At 38.0% G+C, this 10,802-nt stretch overlaps 1 protein-coding gene across 4 annotated transcripts; it reads left to right on the top strand.

Annotated features, from left to right (window-relative positions):
* Positions 1–1,170: 1,170 nt before the first annotated feature.
* LOC135466545 (3-ketoacyl-CoA thiolase, mitochondrial-like) lies at positions 1,171–10,559 on the top strand. 4 transcript variants are annotated; one of them, XM_064744093.1, is made up of 11 exons: positions 1,171–2,223; positions 3,218–3,384; positions 4,426–4,554; positions 4,914–5,030; positions 5,666–5,813; positions 6,258–6,317; positions 6,619–6,731; positions 7,234–7,336; positions 7,712–7,809; positions 8,171–8,248; positions 9,552–9,689. In XM_064744093.1, exons 1-10 carry the CDS (start codon positions 2,208–2,210, stop codon positions 8,231–8,233), a joined length of 1,014 nt encoding a protein of 337 aa, XP_064600163.1. In that variant the 5' UTR covers positions 1,171–2,207; the 3' UTR covers positions 8,234–8,248; positions 9,552–9,689. The 4 variants fall into 4 exon arrangements, 3 of the variants coding, with proteins under 3 accessions (XP_064600163.1, XP_064600162.1, XP_064600160.1); XM_064744090.1 differs by lacking the exon at positions 8,171–8,248 and adding an exon at positions 10,109–10,559 and having other exon boundaries at positions 1,175–2,223; positions 9,552–9,706; XM_064744092.1 differs by having other exon boundaries at positions 8,171–9,680.
* The last annotated feature ends 243 nt before the right edge of the window (positions 10,560–10,802 follow it).

Here is a 10,802-nt window from a genome sequence, read left to right as displayed (position 1 = left end):
TTTGCAAGAGGTGCGGGAACATACATGAACGACTCGAGAAATCAACCTTTAATCAGGAACACTTCCTGTGAGATACGGCATGTTACAACAACTGGAAACATGTCGGGTCACATGTATCCCATGGTCATATGGTTGAAGGCAAAACAAGGTTGTGGTGACATAAGGGGAAACAACTGTGTCTCCTCGGTTGAACAACTCGCACCTAATTGGTTAAAACTGATGTACCTTGGTGGCACTTTCAACTGTCCCAAAGTGCAGGATTTTGCTTACTTTGAACTATGGTATCTCAGTTATGCTACATCACAAAACAAAAGAGATTGTGCTTTTTAAACTTTCTTTGCGATACTTTATGAATACAAATATACATTTGGTCTAGTGATGTCTGACAGTTCTTTAACAGTAGACCACAACCTGTGACCCAGTCAGTCAATTACAGCCAGAGACCAATATGAGGTCACAGACATAAATCTATCTCTGAGCCTGTCAGGACCCATTCAGCTTTGTCAGAAGGTTTTTCAGGTACATATACCTGGCATAGGATGGTGGCTTACATGTACTCATTAGTCTAGGACTCATTACACACTGAGATTGATCTCAGGGGCCTGTGCCTAATTTTGTCTGCCAGGGATACAATACGAGATACATGTACATGTGGTCACCAATTTTTTTATTCACTTAAATTAATCATTGATTGTTGCGATATTGGACGATATGATAGTTTATGGCCTAGCGCTACCTATGGGGCTATGGTTATGTAAATATTTCTATACAGCTATTGATTGCCACTAGTCAAATTAAAGGTTAAAGTCTATTTTGAACAATTTGATCTGTTGAGGCAGGTTATTTTAATCAGTGGAGTGCCACATTAAACTCAGAGCTGTGTGTAGTAGCTTAATATAACTCCCTGTATCGATCAACACGAAATGTTGGGAGAGTTACAGGAAATAACTTCTAATGTTTTTGATCAATGGGACGCCACATTTATCGCATCTTCATACGCTCATTAAATCCTCCTTAGCGTAAATCATAGACATGTTCTGAGTTTCGCCGAACCAAAAACGATCCATGACAGGGGGAAGTGAACCAGCCATATGGGCGGCAAGACTTGCCCAGTGTTACTACAATGATTGCCATAAGTATTATCTTCCTTTAGCGACCTTATTTTTGTCTGCGCTCACATCGATCACGTCACTTTATTTACAACCATCAGAACAAGATGGCGGCCACAGTGGGTGTAATGCCTGAAAATGTATTTATTTTGTAAATTTGTGCTGTTGTCATGGATCGTTTTTGGTTCGGCGAGACTCAGAACCGGTTTGTTGATTATGGAGACCACTCGGTTGACATCGATTTATGCTAGGGAAAATTTAATGCGCGTGTGAAGATGCGGTAAATGTGGCTTATCGTCGATCCGACCTGTTAGAAAACAGTTATTCCCCCTAACTTTCCCAACACTCCAGTTGCGCGATACAGAGTTACATTCCGTAACAAAGCCGCGGTACCTCAGACTTGATCTGGTTATAGGCGTTTGCATTGAGCAGACTACCTCCGATCATATCATCACAGGCGTGTGCGCATCTGCTCCTATCACTGCCCCAGTTCCAGTTCCAACAACTACGTTATGACCGAAATAATTAAACCAGCTAGCCACGGTTAAGAACTTAGGCGAGTTTCACGATAAATTCAATCTGCTCAAGCCATCTTTTACAATCATATCAACGTGTTGCTGATCATATAAGGAAAATATATCGCTTCACAGCAAAATAAATCGTCAACACACCTTTGAACTTTCCCAGGCCATGCGACTTTGACAAATAATTCTTGTATTTACAAAAATGAGAGACCAAAAAATATTTCCCTTGCTTTGACAGTTCGTGCCGGAAGTGGAACTCTTCAGTGTCTGGACGCGATGCTGTGTAATACTCCTTTCGCGGAGTTTGGATTTCTTTTGGGGGAACGATAAACCCTGTTTCATATTTTTAAAAAGTGGACTTTGATTTCGATAACCTTGCTACTTTCATCAATATATGCCATTGGTATTTATGTATAAGTCATAATAAATTAATTCTGTGTTCTTTTATATCTTATGAGTTTTTTTTTTAAATGGTGACCGATGACGGAGGTTACTATCGTAAAGTCCAGCGTGGAGTAGGTAGCTAACACGCTCTGTTCGGCTGCACTGGTGCCCATCATCGCAGGACAAAACGATGTCGCTTTCTAGGGGTGAGACTATAACATGGCTCATTTCACGTTGCAAAATATTGTCAGAAGTTGACAAAGTTACGTAAAACTATGTTCTTATGACAAATAATTAGTCTGAGCTCTAAGTACAATGGTTCCCAGGTATTGACCCTGGCCTTTATTCTGGAATGATGTAGACTGGACTTCGACCCCACTTTCGTACGTATCTACTGAAGTGATGCTGCACGTGTAGATTATAACTGTATTATATTCTTGAGGACATCTAGAAATGTGTAATGTCACTGTTAAGAGCAAACCGCGACTGTTATCATTTGAAAAGCAATTTAAAATATGTGAATTTTCCTGACAAATATTGAATGCATCCCTTCTTTATGGATTAATTGATCAAAATCCTGTTGCACCTGATAGTAAATCGTATTCAAGTGGTGCAGCCACGACAGTTGCAATGTGAGATGAGATCAGATGAGTTGTAGTCTCTATAGAAGGATAGGTTCCATGTATTTGCTTCAAGTAAAAGCGACGGCTTCATTGACAGCTATCACTGATAGTTGTACAGTGTATTTGAGGACTTACCGCTATGAAAAATACACCCCAAAAAGTTTGTATTTCCCGATTTCTGCCTTTTACATACTTTTTGTTTTTTGTCCCAGAGAGCTTTATCATCACAGTTGTCACAAAAGAGTTTGCTGTAGTGTTGTACATCGCCTGCTATTTGGCATTCAAGATAATATCCTAGGACACATTTGATTTACTTTCTGTTATTCCTGTATGTGGCTGTGCACATCATAGATACATGTTTGGAACTATTCACCAGACATATGCTAATTACTTCTAAGTACTGGTTGATACCTAAATCTGTATTGAAAAGTTTCACATTTGTGGACATAAAATCTTGGAATAATTTAAAACAGCATCACCACTTTAATGCATTTTAATTTGAAACACTGTTTCAACAGACAATTCATGTTGTTAACTGAAGATTTCATTTGTGGGTGATGTTTTCATTTAATTTAAGGAATATACATTGTGGCTGCTAAGCGAACAGCATTTGGTACCTTTGGAGGGAAATTAAAGAATTCAAGTGCCACAGATCTTGGAGAGATAGCAGCCAAAGGAGCACTGAAGGCAGGAAATATCAACCCAGAGCTCATAGATGCAGTCTTTGTTGGAACCGTTGCACAGGTTATGTTTTAAGAAGTGCTCAGTAGATCATAGATGAGGTGCTCAATGAAAGTTTAAATTACAAACTGGAACAAGGTTGTGTTATTAAGATTATTATCCATGCTGTTCAAGAGAATAATTTGAAATTATTTTGGTTTTCTCAAAAATAAAGAAGATACAAGTATTATTTGAAATTGTGAAGAAATTGTCATTTGACCATTTTGTAACCAATATTTGTTCAGCATTAAGCATCAGGTGGAGTGAGCATTAAGTACAAGATACATATGCATTTCAAGTATTCTATCATGATGATCATCATATGACTGAATAAAAGGGTTAAGTACGACGTTAAACTCCAAGCATAAAATTCTATCGTGGGTTTTATGAAGCAAATGGCTGCTGTTGTGTTACTCTGATGTCACAAGAATTTTTTGCCCACTCTAAACATAGCTTTCATTACCTTGTCACTTGCGGTGTGTAACATCTGGCTGGATTTTGTTAAATGAACAGTAAATCTTAAAAAGAATGAGTGAACATAGTTTCAGACCATTTTCAGTAGCCTTTTTATGTTGCTTACTTTACTGATATGCTGTCTTTTCCTGTGAGGACCATATCTTGTTGTAGTAGCATTGTAAAGTAGCATTAGGTTATTGTATGCTTGATTTGTTACCATTGTAATTTTAGCTCACCATCGTATTGTATACCAACATTTTTACATCTATTTGTGATTGATTTCAGTTGTTAATTTAAAACTGAATGTTTATTTGTATTGTTAAATCAACAACCCATGAATTTCTGGGAGATATGAGTGTGACATTATATGACAATGCAGTTTGATCATGGTGGTAACTTCTAAGTGCCTTCAAGCACATTAGGCAACCTGCAGATGGTCGTGGGTTTCCCGTGGGTTCTCTCCGATTTCGTCCCACCATAAAGCTGGCCACCGTCGTATAAGTGAAATAATCTTGAGTATGGCATAAAACACCAATGAAATAAATAAATCAAGCACATTAGTGTTATACGTATAAAATGTACTGAATATGTGTGTTTGTTGTATTGTAGACATCTGGCGATGCAGCATACATCTCCCGTCACATTGGCTTACGTGCTGGCGTTTCCCAGTCAACACCATGTCTTACGCTGAACAGACTGTGTGGCTCAGGATTTCAAGCAGTTGTCTCTGGGGCACAAGTGAGTGAGCTATTGCATGATCTTTTGGTACCAGCTATGCCATAAAGAATTGGTGTCTGTCGTATTTGGGTTTTTTTTTGGTGGGGGGGAGGGGGCGTTAGTGATATAATAGAGTCTGAATAAAATCACCTATGGTCGTAGTTGGAAGACCTTCATTAAAGAACTGTGTACAAAGTTCTAGTGATGACATCTGTAAGTTGGGTGTGTTCAAGTTGTTATCCATGTGTTTGAATAACCGAAGCTTTGTTGTGAGTTTTTATGTTTTCCTAGAGGATCTTATTTTGTGCTGAAGTCAAATGATATAAGTAATGAGTTACACTGCATGTCCACAGCCTATGAATGTATTTTTTTTTATGTAGGATATTGAGTTACGCCAGAGTGAGGTGGTATTATGTGGAGGGGCAGAGAACATGAGCCAGGCTCCATACACAGTCAGAAATGTCCGCTTTGGAACAGCTTTGGGAGTTGACCTTAAGGTGAGGGACAACATCAGCTCATTACTCCTAGAATATACTGATTGCATTTCTTCATCCAGATGGTACTTTCATTTCTCTTCAGTCTAAACAGGCAAATATCTAGGTCATGCTGGGTAAGGTGACATATCAAGTGTCATCAAAAACAATCTTAAAACAAGAATTGTTACTTTCTCATTCTCTGACATATTGACATGCATAGCTATTATTCTGGTCCCTCAGGCCAGTTAGTTACATATATTGCAAAAGCAATTCTTCCAAAATCCTTGTTTCAACTTGTTGATAGCACCTGTTGACTTTAAGTTCTACAGATTAGCTACATCTTTATTAGACTTATAGTGGAAGCTACCAGGGCCTACATGTAGAATAGAATAGTAATGCATTTTATTATTATCAAGACGGGGCTGAAGTGGTTAGCATGCATGCGCAGTGCAATGGCCAGGGAGCCTCTTACCAATGAGGTAGCTGTGGTCTTGGGTTTAGCCCGGTTTTCCCTTATGTAATGTTGACTGTCATCGTATAAGTGAAATATTATTTAGTTCATTGTTAAACACCAATCAGATAAATAAATAAATAAATAAATAAATGTTACTGGCATGAGGATTTTAAAAGATATTAAAGATGATTATCACTTTCAGCTGGAAGACACTTTATGGGCAACACTGACAGATGCCCACATTAAAACACCAATGGGTGTAACAGCTGAAAATTTGGCAGAAAAATACAAGCTCTCCAGACAAACCTGCGATGAATTTGCGCTCCGCTCTCAATCTCAATGGCATAAAGGTAACACCTGGCATTGAAATTTCAAGACGGTAATACGAAATGTGCTTAATTTCATGAGTTTCATGGCAAATTTTCAGAAGTACCCGTCATCGAGAGTGATGTATTACATGCGCAGGTAATTTTCATAATGAAGTTTCTTGAGTTAACTTTATTTTAATTCATTTTCTTGGTTTTCAAGGATTTGACAAGGTGTGCCATTTCACTGATTTTTCCAATGGCAGTCTTGATAAAAAACCCAGCGTTACTGTTTACACAGCCATATTGACTGAATAAAGTTTCTTCAAACCTTGTCCTATATAGTAGGTGATCAATTAATTTGTATTGTCTCATCAAGCTGACATTAAGCATTGGGTGTGGCCTAAATTCCCCCCAAACTATGAACTGAAGTCCCTCGCAACCAGACAGATCGGTACTGTCAATCATCGAACATTTGTTCTCTTTTAGCCAATGAAGCAGGAGTGTTTAAGGCAGAAATAGAACCAGTGACAGTGAAAGGGAAAAAAGGTAAGTCTGATATATATATCCAAACTAGCTGAAAATTTTGCCAAAATATTTTTTCAATCTTGTCTACAAATCTTTCAACATAAGTTGTTCTTTAGGGAAAGAAAGTTCAAAGTATACTGTTTGAAATATTTAACCATAACGTAGAGTGCAAATGGGAGCTTGTAAGTGCAAGAATTCGATTTTAGAATAGATTTCTTCCTAGCCATATCACATTTTCAAGAGTTGAATAAGATCTAACATGTTGATCAACCAAAAATAAGGTAAATCCTGCTAACAAGTTAATTTTTCTTGTTATTGTTAGGCAAAGAAGAATTTGCAACTGATGAACATCCCAGAATGACAACTCTGGAAAAGATCAGTAGCTTACCACCTGTTTTTAAGAAGGATGGAGTGGTAAATGCAGGAAATGCTTCGGTCAGTTGCTCAAACTTAACTATAGCATTTTTATTTGAGCATCGATTTGCACCAACCAGTGTGTGGCATGTGGCATAAATTGTCTGGATTTAACAACTGCATAGTGTAAATTGTATGCCTATATTGGAAATCTGTCAGGAAGTACAAGCATTCACATTTCTCATGAAATTCTTTGTCAATAAATAAAATACACTTGTCACCTCAAGGATATTGTCTTCATTAAACCTTTTACAGGACACATTTATCACAGGAATATGGCGTAAAACAAACTTTGTCATGTCCCTTTGGTGGTATTATTCTGTTTTACCCTTTATGTCATATTTTTCTGAAGAGTAGCAAGGCAGACAAATTTTGAAATATGGCGAGTGTTTGGTTGTGAATTTGAACATTCCATCTTAATAAGTCCTTGACGAACCACCATCTTTCACCCCCCATTGACAACACAATCCATAACACAAAACTTTGGTTTATTTCTCTGCATTTATCATCCCTGCTATTGTAGGGTATCTGTGATGGGGCTGGAGTTGTCATCTTAGCGAGTGAGGAAGCTGTACAGAAACATAGTCTTATCCCCTTGGCCAGACTTATTGGTTACGGTATATCAGGTATGTCTTACAGTCATGCTACAAAAATGTCTTCTTCTAGCTGATCACTCTTGATGTTGACATTTAAAGTCCAAGCCAGAGACACTTAACTTCAGCATTTTAGTATACTGACATCAGGTAAGTCAGTATTTGACCTATCCCTTTTGAGTTCTATTTCTGTGGTTTTCACAATTTAGCATTGAGATTACCAGCTGCTTCAATATGTTTCAGTCACATTTATTAATGGAGGGAAGCACACTTACAGTGTATGTGCCAAAGATGTAATAAATAGTTAAGCAACCAGAATAACAGTTAACAGTTTGAACTTTTTGCTTTCAATTATTCATTGTAACAGTAAAACTCTTTACTCTCTTAAACATTCTTTTTTTGTTACAGGTTGTGATCCCAGTATAATGGGCATTGGACCTGTGCCAGCATCCAAAAAGGCTTTTGATGCAACAGGGTTGAAATTAGATGCCATGGATTTGATTGAGGTTTGTGTGAATGGAATAGGAGATGCTGCTCTTCACAATCTAGATTATGTTGCATATTTCAAATATGATGTAATAAAGTAACCTGGGGGCCATGGTGCTGAATGGGTTAGGAGCTCAAGCTGGCTTCCTCTCTGGCTGTATATGAGAAAGTCTGTCAGCAACCTGCGGATGTTTGTGGGTTTCCCACGGGCTCTGCCTGTTTTCCTCCCACCATAACGCAGGTCGTAATTGTGTAAGTGAAATATACTTGAGCATGGTGTAAAGTAACCTGTATGGAAATGAATACCGTAATTGCCAAACATTGTATTGTTGAGCAAGATGTTGTATATAGCCCAATATGGAAGCAAAGAGTTCTTTTCAGAGAAATTTGGATCCCAGTGTGGCTCTGATTGCTAACTTGCCCCATGCGGGGAATGCAGATTGACAATGTACATTCTGGGTAAGTTATTGTTCCACAAATTTAAGCTAAAATAACGGAAAGGAACGTACCAAATTTGGACTCAAGTCTTAAGATCCCTTCTTGATCCCTGAACCAGGAGTTTGGGGAGTATGAATTTAGGTGTGCAAGATATGCTGCTAGTCTTTTGTAAGGGGTGTTATGGTCACGCATGATTTTCTCCAGTTTCCTTCCTGCTGTATAATTTAATATTCTTGAGTGCAACACTAATCCCTAGTGAGGTTAATAAAGTGTTAAAGTGAACATACAAAAATGATATAGGACACAATTATCACAGAAAAATATGTAAAAAATTCTAAAAAGTTTTGAAAGCGAAGAAGTTGAAGTTCAGCATTTGGGATATGGCACTGACAGACAATTCAATCCGAGTAGCCATGTTGTAGAAGTCCTGATGAACTTGGCCAATCACTAGCGCTGAAGCATCACATGATAATTGGCTGTCATGTCAAAAAACATATTTGCTCTCGATTGTCAATGTGGTTTCTTATAATGGATAGACAGATACCGATGCTATAAATTGGATTTTGCAGTTAGTTTAAGTGTTAAACTGATGCATTTTGAGCCACACATTAATGAGCAGGGAACCGAGAATGGCTGCCTGTATCAAAATGCGTACATGTTGGGCAGCATACTGCAGTAACTTGTCAGGGTGAGCTGGCAGGACAACTACCTCAGGAGAGTCATTGCTTGGAGAAAAATATTCTGACTTTGCATTATTTTCCTTAGCAATGTCAGATACTTGACAAAAATATCTTCCCAAAATCTGCATGAAAGGGTCTGTTATCAAGTAGAAGGCCCTCCCCAAGTTTGGTAAATTCCCTATGTCGGTACAGCCAGCTAGGCCAAATGCTTACACCCATGCAGGACGAGGACAAGCAGGTCCACTAAAACACTATGCTTGTGTACATGAACATCATCCTGACCAAGCACCAAACTAAAAGAAACATCAGCCCTGATCCTCAGCTTATGCACTTTGGTTGGATATCAGGCTTTTTTGTTGGTATTTTCTCATTGCCACATTGTTTATACCGATGGTACCGGAGAGCTCCTAGGTATTGTGACGTCACTCTAGATAGTATAACATGTCAAAATGGCGTCACCAAATGAGTGGCTAGGTATTGACGATTGTTTGCTATTTACTTTGTTAATAAGCTGTGTATAATTTTTTAAGTATTTTTGGAATACTACTTCATTGATTAATTCAGCTTTAGCAGCTAACTTTATGGTCACTTTAAATCATTTACAGCTGATGGGGTTTATATGAAAAGGTGTCCTTATTCCTCAGGTGAACGAGGCATTTGCTCCACAGACGCTTGCCGTTATGCAAGAGATGGGATTAGATCCAGAGAAAACCAATGTAAATGGAGGTGCCATAGCATTGGGGCATCCTGTGGGTGCCTCCGGTGCCAGGATTACTGCTCACCTCACTCATGAACTCAGGTATGTTGATTCACAAGATTGTGAGGTACAAAACTATGGTGCTATGGTCTATGGTGCCATGCATATACCCATATGAATCTTCTGTGACATTTGCATGCTAATAGTGACACATGGTAAACTGCAGACTGTGAATCGTGTGTGTATTTGTATGAAAAGGTTAATTTGACAGTTTTTATTCAGTTGAATGCTTTTCACTGACCTTCAATCAGACTGCTTGCAAAACCTGAGGATGTTTTTATTCTTGTAAAACTCCACCTGTGAAGTCATTCCAAGGAATATCCTGTTTTAAATAATATATTTGTGGTATACATGCTTTGTGTGGTAAACAAAAAAGTGATTCTAGATGTGGCACTGAATATATGGGTCAAAACAAATTTCAAATGTTTTTCCTTTCAATTTCAGGCGTCGGGGCTTAAAATATGGCTTGGGCTCGGCATGCATTGGTGGAGGTCAAGGTATTACAGTGATTTTGGAAAGCTGCAAATAAAACTGAAAAAGGATTGTTGAGATTTTTTGTTGATGGCATTTGAGCCCTGTAACAATGTCTGGTAATCCTTGGTGACAGTGAACATTGGCCTGTTAGCCATTTTCATGGCATTGACTCAGGAGAAATTATAGTGCTAAATATATAGTGCCAATACAATGATGTTGATAAGAAATCTTTACTGGTAGATAAATGTTCTGTAGCATGTCACACTTCCACCGAGTCATAATTATACATTGCACACTTATTGGATAAAAAAAAACATCTGAAATTTGTCTGATAGAAGACATTTTCTTCTGTGATATTCATCTTGTTTTGTTATTCTGGCATATTTATCAGGTATATGACAATAATTGAAACCATATGAAATGAAGCATATATTTGTTGGTTTATTGTCTCTTAGATGATAATCTGTAATATGCTCACTCATATCTGCAGAAGTTTGAAATTGTAAAAGATTGATGTATGGCGTGCTTACAGGAAAGCTTGGTCGTGTCTCCTGTTTATTCCACAATAGTTCATTCCTTTTTTTCTTGTGGAAATCACAAAAAGGATAAAGTTTATTGAAGCAAATATGATATCCAGTAAGGATTTGTTACTGGTAAGCAAGAG

This window comes from Liolophura sinensis, chromosome 6, assembly GCF_032854445.1.
Source record: "Liolophura sinensis isolate JHLJ2023 chromosome 6, CUHK_Ljap_v2, whole genome shotgun sequence".
Taxonomy (NCBI): Eukaryota; Metazoa; Mollusca; class Polyplacophora; order Chitonida; family Chitonidae; genus Liolophura; species Liolophura sinensis.
Note: the sequence above shows the minus strand (reverse complement) of the source record. Positions and strands in the feature narration are given on the sequence as shown.